A 16,668-nucleotide genomic window follows, 5' to 3' on the forward strand; every position below is an offset into this window, starting at 1 on the left:
ATTTCTGGATCTTGAATTCTATTCCATTGACCTTCCTGCCTATCTCTGTACCAATACCATGCAGTTTTTATCACTATTGCTCTGTAGTACAGCTTGAGGTCAGGGATGGTGATTTCTCAAGAAGTTCTTTTATTGTTGAGAATAGTTTTTGATGTCCTGGGTTTTTTGTTATTCCAAATGAATTTGAGAATTTCTCTAACTGTGAAGAATTGAGTTGGGATTTTAATGGGGATTGCATTGAATCTGTAGATTGCTTTTGGCATGATGGCCATTTTTACTATATTAATCCTGCCAATCCATGAGCATGGGAGATCTTTCCATCTTCTGTGATCTTCTTTTATTTATTCTTCAGAGATTTGAAGTTCTTGTCATAAAGTTCTTTCACTTGATTGATTAGATTCACACCAAGGTATTTTATATTATTTGTGATTATTGTGAAGGGTGTCATTTCCCTAATTTCTTTTTCAGCCTGTTTATCTTTCATGTAGAGGAAGGCTACTGATTTGTCTGAGTTGATTTTATAACCAAGCCACTTTGTTGAAACTGTATATCAGGTTTAGTAGTTCTCTGGTGGAAGTTTTGGGGTCACTTAAGTATACTATCATGTCATCTACAAATAGTGATATTTTGACTTCTTCCTTTCCTATTTGTATCTGTTTGACTTATTTTTGTTGTCTAATTGCTCTGGCTAGAACTTCTAGTACTATACTGAATAGGTAAGGAGAGAGTGGTCAGCCTTCTCTAGTCCCTGATCTTAGTGGGATTGCTTCAAGTTTCTCTCCATTTAGTTTTATGTTGGCTACTGGTTTGCTATACATTGCTTTTACTACGTTTAGGTATGGGCCTTGAATTCCTGATCTTTCCAAGACTTTTTATCATGAAGGGATGTTGAATTTTGTCAAATGCTTTCTCAGCATGATTATGTGTTTTTTTTTTCCTTTGAGTTTGCTTATGTAGTGGATTACATTGATGGATTTCTGAATAATGAACCATGCCTGCATTCATTCCTGGGATAAAGCCTACTTTATCATGATGGATGATTGTTTTGATGTGTTCTTGGATTCAGTTTGCTAGACTTTTATTGAGTATTTTTGCATTCATATTCATAAGGGAGATTGGTCTCAAGTTCTCTTTTTTTTGGGGGGGTCTTTGTGAGGTTTGGGTATGAGTGTGATTGTAGCTTCATAGAATGAATTAGGTAGTGTTCCTTCCATTTCTATTTTGTGGAATACTTGGTAGAGGATTGGTATTAAGTCTTCCTTGAAGGTCTGATAGAATTCTTCACTAAAACCATCTGCACCTGGGCTTTTTTTTTTGGTGAGGAGACTTGTTAATGATTGCTGCTATTTCCTTAGGGATTATGGGACTGATTGGATGGTTTAACTGCTCCTGATTTAACTTTGGTACCTGGTATCTTTCTAGGAAATTGTCCATTTCCTCCAGGTTTTCCAGTTTTGTTGAGTGTAGGCTTTTGAGTAGGATCTGAAGATTTTTTAAATTTCCTCAGTTTCTGTTGTTATGTCTCCTTTTTCAGTTCTGATTTTATTAATTTGGATACTGTCTCTGTGCCCTCTGGTTAATCTGGCTAAGGTTTTATCTATCTTGTTGATTTTCTCAAAGAACCAGCTGCTAGTTTTGTTGATGTTTTGTATAGTTCTTTCTGTTTCTATTTGGTTGATTTCTGCCCTGAGTTTGATTGTTTCCTGCCATCTACTCCTCTTGGGTGTATTTGCTTCTTTTGTGCTAGAGCTTTTAGGTGTGCTGTCAATTTGTTATTGTATGTTCTCTCCAGTTTCTTTTTGTAGGCACTAGGATCTATGAGATTTCCTCTTAGCACTGTCTTGATGGTGTCCCACAAGTTTTGGTATGACGTGTCCTCATTTTTATTAATTTCTTAAAAGTCTTTAATTTCTTTCTTTATTTCTTCCTTGACCAAGTCATCATTGAGTAGAGCATTTCTCAATTTCCATGTGCATGTGGGTTTTCCATTGATTTTTGTCATTATTAAAGACCAGCCTTAGTCCGTGGTGGTCTGATAGGATGCAAGGGATTATTGCAATCTTTTTGTGTATGTTGAGACCTGTTTTGTGACCAGTTATATGGTCTATTTTGGAGAAGGTACCATGAGGTGCTGAGAAAAAAGTTATATTCTTTTGTTTTAGGATGAAATGTTCTATAGATATCTGTTAAATCCATTTGGTTCATAATTTCTATTAATTTCACTGTGTCTCTGTTTAGTTTCTGTTTCCATGATCTGTTCATTGCTGAGAGCAGGATGTTGAAATCCCCCACTATTTTTGTTTGAGTTGCAATGTGTGTTTTGAGCCCTAGTAAAGTTTCTTTTATGGATGTGGGTGCCCTTGCATTTGGAGCATAGATGTTCAGAATTGAGAGCTCATCTTGGTAGACTTTTTTCCTTTGATGAGTATGAAGTGTCCTTCCTTATCTTTTTTGACTACTTTTGGTTGAATGTCGATTTTATTTGATATTAGAATGACTACTCCAGCTTGTTTCTTGAGACTATTTGCTTGGAAAATTGTTTTCCATCTTTTTACTCTGAGGTAGTGTCTGTCTTTGTCACTGAAGTGCATTTCCTGTATGCAGGAAAACTCTGGGTCCTGTTTGTGTATCCAGTCTGATAGTCATCATCTTTTTATTGGGGATTTGAGTCCATTGATGTTAAAAGATATTAAGGATAAATGATTTTGGTTTCCTGATGTTTTTGTTATTAGAGGTACAATTATGTTTGTGTAGCTATCTTCTTTTGGGGTTGTTGGAAGATTACTTCCTTGCTTTTTCCCTACTTGTGTTGGTATTTTCCATCAATTATCTTTTGAATTGTTGGGCTTGAGGGAAGATATTGTAGAAATTTGGTTTTGTCATGGAATATCTTGGTTTCACCATCTATAGTGATTGAGAGTGCTGGGTATAGTAGTCTATGCTGGCATTTATGTTCTCTTAGGGTCTGTATGATGTCAGTCCAGGCTCTTCTGGCTTTTATAGTCTCTGGTGAGAAGTCTGATGTAATTCTTATAGATCTGCCTTCATATGTTACTTGACCTTTTTCCCTTACTGCTTTTAGTATTTTTCTTTGTGTGTGTGTGAGTGTGTGTGTGTGTGTGTGTGTATGTGTATGTGTGTATTTGATGGTTTGATTGTTATGTGACGGGAGGTATTCTTTTCTGGTCTAGTCTATTCAGCATCTTTTAAGCTTCTTGTATGTTTATGGGCATCTCGTTCTTTAGGTTAGGGAAGTTTTCCTCTATAATTTTGTTGAAGATATTTACTGGTCTTCTAAGTTGGGAATCTTCACTCTCATCTATACCTATTATCCTTAGGTTTGGTCTTCTCATTGTGTCCTAAATTTCCTGGATGTTTTGTGTTAAGAGCTTTTTGCATTTTGCATTTTCTTTGACAGTTGTTGGCAATGTTTTCTATGGTGTCTTCTGCACATGAGATTCTCTCATCTATCTCATGTTTTTGTTGTTGATATTTGTGTCTATGACTCCTGATCTCTTTCCTAGGTTTTCTATCTCTAGTGTAGTGTCACTTTGAGATTTCTTTATTGTTTCTATTTCCATTTTTAGATCCTCAATGGTTTTGTTTTATTCCTTCATTGTGTTTTCTGGCATTTCTTTAAGGGATTTTTGTGTTTCCTCTTTAAGGGCTTCTACCTGTTTACCTGTGTTCTCCTGTACTTCTTTAAGAGAACTACTTATATCCTTCTTAAAATTTTCTATCATCATCATGAGAAGTGATTTTAAATCTTAATCTTGCTTTTCTGCTGTGATGGTGTTTCCAGGGCTTGCTATGGTGGGAGAACCGGGTTCTGATGATGCCAAGTAACTTTGGTTTCTGTTGCTTATGTTCTTGCACTTGATTTTGCCATCTGGTTAATTCTAGTGTTAACTGCACTCACTGTGTCTGACTAGAGTCGGTCTTTCCAGTTATCTTGCTTGTGTCAGAACTCCTCAGAGTCTAGATGTCTCTGTTATCTTGTGATCCTAAGCTCCTGGGTTGAACAACTCCTGGGACTCAGGCCACCTCTGAGATCTTGATATCCTGCTGCTCTGAGTGCAGTGGTTCCTCTAGGATGGCTCAGAATACAGTGTCTCCACAGGAGCAGTCCAGCTAGGTGTCTGCCCCAGCCAAAAGGACCAGGAGGGGTTGGAATTGAAGTACTATTCAGGAGATGCCACGTTTGGGTGGCTGATGTGTCCTGAGTGCCCCTGGATCCTGGTTGTAACTCTAGGGTGTAGGGAGTGGGAGGGGGTTCTTACCCACAGCTGTGAGTGCAGTAGCTCCTCTAGGATGGCTCAGGATATGTTGTCTTCACAGGAGCAGACCAGCTAGGCGTCTGCCCCTGCCAAAAAGATCAGGCAGGGGTGGAAGGGAAGTGGTATTCCCAATTACTTTTAAGATATTATAATACTTTTAAATATATTACCATACAACCAGAGCAGTACAAATATGAAGACCTGAGTCTATGTTTCCATCTTGATTCCCATTCTGGTCTGATGCATTTCAGATCTCACTGAAAAGACATGGTTTATAAATCATGAAGTGCTGGGCTGGTGTCTAGGAACCTATGCAAAGTAGTCTTCAAATAAAGAAGTAAATTATCTGAACAAAGGGTTGTGAGGGTCTTCTTGTTAAATCAACAGCCAAATATATCATCAAAGACAGTAAGCAATCCCTGGAGAAAAAGTCAATGCAGAAGCTCAAGAACCTTCTTAGAGCTCTAGATTCTCTCATGACAGGCCTCCATTAAACTGAGGAAAATATATAGCAGGTGAGTTTTTCAGAAATAATACAAGAACTACACTTGAGTCAATCATGAGGAAACAACAGAAAGAAACAGAAGAATTTTAAATTAAGAAAGGAAAGAACAAAGGGGAAAGGAAGGCAAGAGGAATGAAAAGATAGAAAATGGAGAAGAGGAGAGGAAATTTGAGATTGGGGAGGGAAGAGAAAATGTGGGGAGTAGAAAATGAATGGAGGATATAAAAAGTAGTAATATTTTTTAAAAAGAAGGAAGGAAGGAAGGAAGGAAGGAAGGAAGGAAGGAAGGAAGGAAGGAAGGTAGGTAGGTTTGGGTGCAGAGAGTCAGCTCAATAGTTGTTAATATGATTTGTTTCTCTTTTAAAACACTCAGGCTTACTCACTCCAAGCATTTATATGATTCTTAGCCATCTATAATTTCAGTTAAGCACACACAATGTACACTTACTTATATACAGACATATGTACTGACATACATCATGCATACATACATACATACATACATACACATACATAAATACATACATACATATATACATACATACACACATACACACAGTTTCAGATGTGAGCCCTGACCTTCTGCTCCAGTTACCAAGTCTTCTACCTTATGCCTTCTTTCCATTTTCATACAATATAACCTTTGGAGAGGACAATAGAACCCTTTCTTTATAAGTTCATGGTATTCATCACAACAATAGAGAAGTAAGTAAAAAATGACATAATCCATCAGGGGATATTATACCTATAGGAAGATACAAACAAAACATCAACAATTGTGTATATTCTATAATACCATCAGGCCGAACTGTGTCTTTGGACTTCAAACCTGTTGATCAGATTGTTTTTAAGGAATACAATAAAGCATTAATTAGCATTTTGTTTATATGGGTCTTAGATTTCCCATTTATAAATATTAAATTTAGCCCTGAATATGAGATGGAGACCTGAAGAAGTCTATCATACTTCTTTAGCATGGACTGAGGTTTCTGGGTCTCCACATTTGAAAGTATATAGGAAGAGCTCAGAGTGATATGTGACCCATGAGGAAGAGGCAGGGGTAGACCAATGGTTTAGAAACAATTATTCATATCCTTTCACGTATAAATCTTGGATTTTTAAACTCAATTATATAAAAACAATCACAATTGTGGTGGGTAAGTAGCAGGGAAACAAGGAGAGGGAAGAAAACTTGTGGGGAAACAAACCATGGAACACAGAGAAAGAGAGAGTAAGGCATGTGTCTTAGAGTTACCGTTGTTATGATGAAATGTCATGACTACAATCAATTTAAATGATGGAACAATTAATTCTCCTTACACATCCAGATGTAACAGTCCACATAACAGTCCATCACTGAGGACAGTTCGAGCAAGAACTCAAACAGGGAAGAAAGGGAAAAGCAGGAGCTGACCAGAGCCATGAGGAGTGCTGCTTACTTGCTTCCCCCGTTGTGTCTTTCTCAGTTCTATTTGCTATAGAACTCAGATCCAAGACTGAGTGTGGCTGGCCCCACCCACAATAGACTGGACCTTACCCCATCAATCAGTAAATAAGAAAATGCCCTACAAGCTTTCCCACAGCCTAGCCTTATGCTGGCATTTTTAAATTAAGGTTTTTCCCATTCAGATGACTCTACCTTATACAAATTTGACATTAAAAACTAATTATGGCAGGGTATAAATATGGTTTATATATAATAATGTTAAAGGGAGATGCTTTTATGAAACTAAACACTATGAGCAATGTGTATATGTCAGTATAGTTAATTTTTTCATCAAGGACAAAAAATAAGGAACAGAGTTGGTAGGTAAATGGCCTCTGATGCTCTGCTGCTGCCTTCATGTTTTCTGCCCATATCCTAATTACATGGAAACTTTGGGATTTAAAAAGATGAATGTTCTTCAGTTTCATTGTTTACTTATTTAGTGTCAACCAAGCATTTGATGTACAAGTTCCCGTTTAACTCAAGTGTATTTTTAACACAAATCATCATGATTACTCTAAGTACTTGTTCTTTACAAAACAACTCAGACACAAATGAATTTTATACCTTGGTAATATTTATTCATAGTTAATGCTAAAAATTCAATAAAGAGGGCTGGGAGATGGCTCAAATGTGAAGAGCACTGAGTATTCTTCCAAAGGTCCTGATTTCAATTCCCAACAACCACATAGTGGATCACAACCATCTATAAGGGGTTCTGATGCCCCCTTCAGGCAGGCAGTTCTATATGCAGCACAGCACTCATACATTAAATAAATAAAATTTAAAAGAAAAATTCAATAAAGAAAAATAATGTCATTATGAGAATTTGAAGGTTTTCCATTTGAAGAACATAAATGACTAATATGAAATGGGCATTCTTTTTTTTATTGGATATTTTATTTACATTTCATATGTTATCCCCTTACCTCATCCCCCACCCACCCAGGAACCCCCCATCCCCTTACCCCCCCTCCTTCTTCTCCGTGGATGTAACCCCCACCTACCCCCCCACTCCCACTTCCCCACCCTCAAAATTCCCACCCCCTGGGGCGTCCAGCCTTCATGAGGTCAAGGATCTCTTCTTCCACCTGTGCCCGGCAGGGCCCTCCACTCTTACATATTCAGCTGAAGCCCTGGATCCCTCCATAAGTGCTCCCAGGCTGGTGGTTAGGACCCTGGGAGCTGTGGTTGGTTGGTATTGTTGCTCTCCTCATGGTGCCACAAACCCTTTCAGCTCCTTCAGTCCTCACTCTAACTCCTCCATTGAGAACCTCATGATTCTTAAACTGTTTCCAAACTACTTGTTCTGCAAATGAACACAGACATAAAAATGAGAATGATAAATGTCAAATCATCTTTAAAATCATTCTTTAAAGATAGACAAAAGTAGTGAAAAATAATTGTTTAAACTTGACTCAAAGATTAAAGGACATATTATCCCATAAAAGCTCTCCTGGGCTCTTAAGTCTTGTTGACTAAGGCAAAGCTCACTGACTTTTGGACAAAGAGGAGAGTATTTGGATAACAAACCATGTAGAGAGAGATCTGGGCTTCAAGAGGCTACTCATGCCTGTGTGTGGAAAACAGAGGCATCTCCTTGCTGCCTTCAGATCAAGATACAGATGTTTCTGCTCTTCCAGCACCTTGTCCTCCTGGTTACTGCTATGCTTCCTACAATGATGATAATTGACTAGACCTCTAAAACTATAACACAAACACAATTAAATATTCTCCTTTATGAGAATTGCATTGCCATGGTTTCTGTCACAGCAATAGAAACCTCAACTAAGATAGAAATGGTAGCAGGAGGCGGGTATTGCTTGTATAGGCCTGACCATACTTTTGTTTGGAGGAATGTGGTTTGGGGGACTTTGGAAAACAATGGAATGTTTTAGGTGTAGCATATTTAGATATACTAGTAGAATCATAGACGACAGTGATGATGAGAGTGGTTTAAACTTTGAGGTCTTGTCTCAAGAGGTTTCAGAGGAGAAATTTAGAATTTTGCCTAGAGATATTTCTTCTGATGTTTTCTTAACGAATATGGCTGGTCCCTGTTACCAATTTTCCTAAGCAGCTATTCCATAGTTCTTTGATGTCTAACATCTTGGGGTCTCCACAGCAAATTCAACTTTACATCTTCTTCTTCCAGTCTCTGGGGTCCAAAAATGACATTCTGGCCTCTTCCAAAGGACTTGGGCCAATTCTCCAGCTATGTGCTGTATAATACTCTAAGCTCAAGTTGACTTCACTCCACTACTGCTGTTATTCTTAGTGATCATCCCATGGTACTGTCATATCTAAGATGCTTACTTCATCAACTGCACCTAAGCTTCATCAATAGCCTTATAGACTTTCTGCATGATGTTAAGCCACAACTTGTTTGCGATCCTGGGCCATTAACAGCAATTGTGACTGTGCTTTCACCAATGAGGTAGAATACAAGCCTGTATATTACAGCCTATGACTGATGATCTTAACTATGCAAAACTCATTTTAGTTTTAATGGTGGATAACAAAGCTTCCATTAAGTCTACTATAATCTTAGGGCAAAGTGGTTTTTCAATCTTAAAAGTACATAATAAATGGTAGATAAAGGTACTTACTGCTGTTATAAAGGATGCTTGGTTGCTTCCCAGCATCCACATCAACTAACTCAAGTCCTCCTGCAACTCCAGTTCCATGGAATCTAATTCCCAATTGTGACTATTATGGGAACTCACTCATGCACATACCCACACTCTCAAACACAATTTAAAATAAAATAAATCTAGAAAAATAAGAAATACTACATGATGCTAGCAAGATTGGTCCTTGAACAAGGAAAGCTACATACAACAAAGACTAATGACCTGAGTTTGACTCCCTGCCCCCACATGGTGGAACCAAAACAGAGATTTCTCCAGTTGTCCTCTGGTCTGCACACACACACACTCACACACACACACACACACACACACACACACACACACACAACATATACACATACATGATAATAAATGTCTTTTTTTAAGTTTTCAGTAATGTAGTTTCTATTCATTATCCTTTTTAAAGTCAAAACTTTTTTGAAACGAAACAGTACATCCTAAGAGATACGAAAGTCAAAGGTGGATACTGAGGGTAGATGGAATAGGCAGAGATGTGAACATGAAGATAGGGGAGAAGAAGTGGAAATATCAGAAGATAAATATATGTTAATAAAAATCTAAGTAATAATTAAGAAGCAATAATAAAGTTCTAAATTTTGTTTGTATAAACATATAGGACAGAACACACATGCATATCTGTTTATAAAATGTTTATGTCATTACTTGAGATCTTTTTCCAAACAAGCTTAGATCTCTGTGTTGAGATGCCATAGAGTAAGAGAGAAGTGAGAGACTGAGCCTCAGTGAACTGTAACCCCAGGAGGTTTTTGTTCAGCCCTGGAGCACTGTGGGAGGAAAATCCTTACTTTGCTAACAGTAATAGGTTACAGCATCATCAGCCTCCACATGATTGATGGTGAGGGTGAAGTCTGTCCCAGACCCACTGCCACTGAACCTGGCAGGGACCCCAGATGCTAGGTTGGATGCATCATGTATGAGAAATTTAGGTGGCTGTCCTGGTTTCTGTTGGTACCAGTTCATTAAAATATTGTCAAAAAAATCATCATCGACACTCTGGCTGGCCTTGCAGGAGATGGTGACCTGTTGCCCTAGTGACATAGACAACAAAGCTGGAGACTGGGTCAGCACAATGTCCCCAGCAGAACCTGGAATGACAAACAGTCAGATAATTGTTATATATGTATGGAACCTTCCCAGCAGAGGAACTTTTCATTTGAAATGTTTAATAATAATTGTAAATATGATTCTGAGAAACAAGAAAATCAAAGGAAATGGGGAAACTTAAAACCAATTACAAATGCCCTAATTTTAATCATTAAGAACCCAGAGGTATGAAAAATCAGGATGGCCATGAAGGTTAGTCCCAACAGTTCTCTGCATCCTCACCTGGAACCCAGAGCAGCAGTGCCCATAGCACGAGTGTGTTTGTCTCCATCTCTGAGATCTGGAAGACAGGATGCTTCTTAGTCTCCTGGCAGCTGTCCTTGAAGGAACCCCAGCTGTTATTTAATGTCTCTATATGCAAATCAGCTCAGTAGAATGTGTACTGCTACACCAAGGGTACCTGCTCCTGAGTCAACCACAGGGAGTTGGTGTCAGCAGAAAACTTACTAGAGTATCATATGTATCTTAAAGGAGCCTGCAAGTCGATTTTATTAAATCTTTTCCCTGTAGTTTTTCTGAGGTGTGATTTGGGGGAGTGCAAAATAATGTACTATATAAAAAATGTAAGACATTTCAAGAAAAACTTGATCACTCAAAATTATACACACCCAGTGATAATGTTTTCTAAGAGGAAATTGAAATAAAGGCTCAATAAAGAGAAGTAATATAATTAATTCATAGAATAATTCATTGTTTTATTTATTCTCTATATTTGGGGGGAGTCTATATGTGTTCACTTTTGAGGGCAACTTCTCTGGCCATGGCATGTGAGTTGATACCAGAGAACAATCTTGGGTGTGGCTGTTGGCTTTGACTTTATCTGAGACAGGGTTCACAATTCTCATGAAAGACAGTCTGACCCAGTGTCTGATAGGGATTCTCTTGTCTCTGTCTCTCATCTGCCATAGCATCACTCCAAATATAGCCACATGTTAGAGTTGCATCTCACTTTGTGTGGGTTCTTGTGGAGAAAATGAGGTCCTCACACTTATGTGGGAAGCACTTTATGCATAGAGCCATCTCCAAATTACTTTTTAAATAAAAACACTGGAAGAATATTCTTCAGGTTGAACATAAACAATACTTAAGTAAATATAGGACTTCAGAAATGAAGAAAATAACTATATAAATGAGATATAACCAGATGCATGTCAAAGACTCTTATATACATATTTGTGTGTCAAAGATTATTAAGGCATGTTGTCATAGTGATGAAAATCTAATCAAAGAGATTAGATTGAGTGTAAAGTCTATTTTGTCAGATATTAGAATGGTGACACCAGCTAGCCCCTTGGGTCAATTTGCTTGGAATATCCTTTTCCCTTCTTTTTACCTAAGGTAATGTCTATCCTTGATGTGAAGGCATGAAGGTATAAAGGTGTGTTTTTAGATGCAACAGAAAGATGGATACTATTTTCAACCCCAATCTATTGTCTGTGAATTACTGGGGAATTGATACCATGGATGTTGCATTATCAATAGTGAGTGTTTGTTGGTTCCTCTTATTTTGTTGTGGTAGTGTGGAAATTTTTCCCCCTACTTTGACTTGGTGATTGAAAACCTTTATTTCTTTTAATATTCTATAACGTTCTTTCTGGCTTCTGGTACTTTAATGTGTTTGTCATGGGGAGTTTTTTCTCTGACCCAAATAGTCAATGTGTTCCATGTACTTGTTATACTTGAGAGACACCTCCTTCTTTATGTTTTGAATTTTTTTTGATGATTTTGTTGAAAGTATTTTCTGTACATTTGATCTGGGTTTTCCCCCTTCTTCTAATACAATTTGCCAATGGACTAAGTCTTTGTGTTAAATCCTGAATTACTTGGATGTTTTGTGCCTAGGATTATTTAGATTAAACATTTTCTTTTTATTTTTTTGTTATGGTGGTTGTTTTAGATTTTGTCTTGGTGTTCTTATATTTATTTTATTCTTTAACTTGTTATTGATTCTATATGAGTTTGATATCAGGCACCCCAGTCCTGCTCATCTCCCATTTGTAGGCTTATAGTTTTCAAAGCCTACTTTAATAAGGGTTATTGAACATTTCAATCTCCCTTATAGACCACTGACCAAATGTAAGAGAGGGAAATGGCTAATAGGACAAGGGAAACTTGGATCTGCTTAGAAGTAGTTCCTTGGGGAAATACCAATCTTCATTGTCTGAAGTCCAGTCCTCTAGCAAAACACCAAACAGAAATCCACAGCAGCAGGTCATTTCAGAAGAAACCATGAGGCTCTGATGATCATTTGCCAAAGCATCTAGAAGCTGTTGGAACACCATCCAAAGTTCTTTGGTGCACATCTCTACTAAAACATGACAAGTGAATACTAGTATCAGTGAAGTCCAATAAAGATGACCAGGAAAACCAATGCCACAGCATCATCCACAGTCTCCTGTGTTATGCATATGCTGTTTCCAAACATAACATATCCTCTCCAGCATCTGTTCCGCCAAAAGCATCACATGCCCTTTCAGCTGGCAGCTTCCAGAAAAACATCACATAACACAACTGTGTCTTAAAACCATAAATTCTCACTTTGCCTGTCCTCTTATAATTGACATTTGCCCTTGCAATTTCCCCCAAATAAAATATACAAAAAACAAACAAACAAACAACAAAGCTTAAAAAGCATTTCATCATAGTAGCTGTAATATGTGTGTCTCACAGTATATCTCCCTCCACATACCTTCACTTGCAAATGTTCATTGCAATGAGTCATTGGTCTGGTTCAAGATCTTTGGCTTCTGTGACATCATCAGTGAGAGAATCCATTTTAGCACTCTTCTGGATTATGTGTCATTGTCCTGTGTCATGGCAATCTTACAGCTTTGGATCAGCAAGAATGGCCTTTTCACAAAAACCAAAGATTTGCAGATAATATAGATTTGGAAGTGGACAAATTCAGAGCCCTGTATCTGGGCCTGGGTGGTATCTGAGCTAATCATCTTGCCAGCTCTCCCTTATCTGTATCATAGGAATTACCTCTTCAGCAGTGCTCTAGTTAGGACAACCAATGCCACCATTTACATGAGACAGTGTTAAATTTTTGGTTTTCATGGTATCTGGAAAAGAACTCTTATGCTCTCTCATGCCTCCAGAGCCAGTTCCACTATGTTATCCTATTAGGGTTTAGGCCAATTCCCTTAAGGGTTGCAGTCTATGAGGGACTCAACGATCTCTCCTGCTTTCCCACACTCAGAGCTGATGTATCTGTTGCTTTTCCATCAGTATCAGCTCCATTTTCTTGCCCAGGTAAGGTACAGGCCCCACTCTCTGAAGTGCTACAGTCAGTGAGGTGGCAGGGCAAGGTCTCCTGCTCTCATGACCCCACGGTCAGCTGTCCCAGCTACTGCAAGTAAAGGGGGAAACACCTCATATTCATTGGCCACCTCACAACAAATGACTGACCACTCTCCCACATTCTTCTCTTCGGAGCCAGCTTTTTACTGAGGAATTAAGACCATTGATATTAAGAAATATTAAGGTAAAGTGATTTTTGTTTCTTGTTATTTTTGTTGTTAGAGGTGGAATTATGTTTGTGTGGCTATCTTCTTTGGGGTTTGTTGAAAGATTATCTTCTTGCTTTTTCTAGGGTGTAGTTCCCCCCTTGTGTTGGACTTTTCCATCCATTATCCTTTGTAGGCCTGGATTTGTGGAGAAATATTGTGTAAATTTGGTTTTGACATGGAATATCTTGGTTTCTCCATCCACGGTAATTGAAAGTTTTTCTGGGTATAGTAGTGGGGCTGGATTTGTATTCTTAGGGTCTGTATGACATCTATCCAGGACCTTCTGTTTTTATAGTCTCTGTTGAGAAGACTGGTGTAATTCTGATAGGTCTGCCTTCATATGTTACTTGACGTTTTTCCCTTACTGCTTTTAATATTCTTTCTTTATTCTGTGCATTTGGTGTTTTGATTATTACATGACAGGAGGAATTTCTTTTCTAGTCCAGTCTATTTGAAGTTCTGTAGGCTTCTTTTATGTTGATGGGCATCTCTTTCTTTAGGTTAGGGAAGTTTCTCATAAAATTTTGTTGAATATATTTACTGGTTCTTTAAGTTGGAAATCTTCACTTTTCGATATCTATTATTTTTAGGTTTAGTCTTCTCCTTGTGTCCTGGATTTCAAGAATGTTTTGGGTTAGGATCTTTGTAAATTTTGCATTGTCCTTGACTGTTGTGTCAATGTTGTCTATGGCATCTTCTGCACCTGAGATTCTCTCCTCAATTCATCTCCTCAATTCTCTCCTGAATTCATCTCTTGTATTCTGTTGGTGATGCTTGCATCTATTACTCCTTATCTCTTTCTTAGGATTTCTATCTCCGGGGTTGCCTTACGTTGTGATATTTTTATAGTTTCTATTTTCATTTTTAGATTCTGCATGGTTTTGATCAGTTTCTTCACCTATTTGTTTGTGTTTCCTCTAATTCTTTAATAGATTTTTGTGTTTCCTCTTTAAGGGCTTCTAAATGTTTACTTGTATTCTCCTCTATTTCTTTAAGGGAGTTATGTCCTTTTTAAAGTCATCTATTATCATCATGAGATGTGATTTTAAATCCAAATCTTGCTTTTCCAGTGTGAAGGGATATCCAGGACTTGCTATGGTGGGAGAACTGGGTTCTGATGATTCCAAGTCGACTTGATTTCTGTTGCTTATCTTCTTATGCTTGACTCTCACCATCTGGTTATCTCTGACTGGACCCTCTTCCTCCTGTGATGCTGGTTGTGTCAGAATTCCTCAGAGTCCAGTTGTCTCTGTGATTCTGTGATTCTGTGATCCTGGGATCCTGAAATCCTGGGTATGTCAGAGCTCCTGTGAGTCAAGCTGCCTCTGGGATCCTGAAATCCTGGTATGACCAAGCTCCTGACATCCTGTGATCCTGCCTGTATTAGAGCACCTGAGAGTCGAATTTCGTCTAGGTGTTGTGGGACTGGGTGTGGAGCTAGTGCCCAAGGTCTACTCAGGGTGCTGGCTCAGATGGAAATGAACCTGTGCCACTGTCTTGGAGGAGCTTCCTGCACCCCTGGATGTGTTAGGGAAGATGCTGTGGCCTAATCACCTATGATTCTGGGTATGTTAGTGCACCTGGGAGTAGAGCTTCCTCTGGCTGTTGTGGGACTGGGTGCGGACCTAGTACCCAAGGTCTTCCCAAGAAACCAACTCAGACAGGAAGAGCCCCACACTATTTACTAATGAAGAAAATTCTCTTACACACTTGTGTATGTATACTAGTCTTTGAAGGCATTTAATCAGTGTTCCCTACTCTCAGGTGACTCCATTGTGGATCAAGTTGACATGAATTTTAGCCAGTATACTTTTTTTTTTCAAGAAACCTGCAGATCTTTGCTAGAGTTATCTAAAGAGGAAGAAACGTGTGAGAGTTAGAATCTCATTGAACTGCAATCCAAGAATGTCTTTGTTTAGATATAGAAATCTGTGGGAGGAAACTCCTTACCCTGCTGACAGTAATAGCTTGCAGTATTATTGGCTTCTACACTATTAATGGTGAGTGTCAAATATGTCTACCAGATGTTTTCTAGAGATGTCTAGAAAGAAAGAAACATGTGACAGTTGGAATCTCATTGAGCAGCAAGCCCAGGAGTGTTTTATTTAAACATAAAGATCTGTGGAGGAAACTTCTTACCATGATGACAGTAATAGCTTGCAGCATTGTTGGCCTAGAGATGAGTATGAAATCTGTCTCAGACCAACTACCACTTAACCTGACAGTAACACCAGGCTCTACACTGGATGCTTCATAAGTCAGGACTATGTGAGGATGTTCTGGATTCTGATGATACCACTGCATACTGTTATTGTAGAGTGTGTCAGTGATGCTCTCACAAGACTTGCAGGATATGGTGTCCATTTGTCCCATAGACAGAGCCAAGCAAACTGAAGACTGGGTCAGCCCAATGTCCCTGGAAGAGCCTGAAATGATAAATACACAAACACTACAGTTATAGGCATACAGAAACCATCTCACTGTGATGCATGTGACACCTGTGGCAACAGTCACAAGCATCCCTCTGAACTATTAGGAAATAAAAGAAAAAATGTGATAGTTATAAACAAATTTAAAATGCCATGATTCCAATGATCAAGATCACAAAGACATGGAAAACATACATGGCTACTGTAGAAGCTCACAATGCTTTGCTGCACTGTCTCATCTGGTACTCAGAGCATCAGCACACATAGTGGGAGAGTAGCTGACCCTGTCTCTTAGAACTGGACTAGAGACTCATTTTCAGATCACAGACTTTGAAGATGCTTTCAGCATCCTGGGCCTTTGCCTAATGACTCAATATTCAAGGCAGCTCGATAATGCTCATAATCAGAGCACCAGCTTTTCTCATCACAGTGGTAGTTGGGGTTGGCAAAACCATTGAAAAAGCAGCTCAAATACATCCTAGGGGATTTTTGGCTGCCCTGTTCAATTTTCACATCATTTTTATTTTAAAAAACATTTATATAATACATTTTGATAATATTTCTCTTTCTCTGACTCCTACCAGATTCTTTCTTGCTATCCAACAAACTTCATATCCACCTCTCTCTGTCTATGACTCTCTCTCTCTCTCTCTCTCTCTCTCTCTCTCTCTCTCTCTCTCTCT

General features: G+C 38.4%; 1 gene segment (V, D, J or C); it reads right to left on the reverse strand.

The window, feature by feature from the left end:
- Window positions 1-9,729: 9,729 nt before the first annotated feature.
- On the reverse strand, window positions 9,730-10,346 carry LOC114634298. The segment is given in 2 exon segments: window positions 9,730-10,025; window positions 10,267-10,346. Coding segments are annotated over 2 exon segments (345 nt in total).
- Between the last annotated feature and the right edge of the window lie 6,322 nt (window positions 10,347-16,668).

Source organism: Grammomys surdaster, unplaced genomic scaffold (assembly GCF_004785775.1).
Source record: "Grammomys surdaster isolate TR1022 unplaced genomic scaffold, NIH_TR_1.0 931, whole genome shotgun sequence".
In the NCBI taxonomy this organism is placed as follows: Eukaryota; Metazoa; Chordata; class Mammalia; order Rodentia; family Muridae; genus Grammomys; species Grammomys surdaster.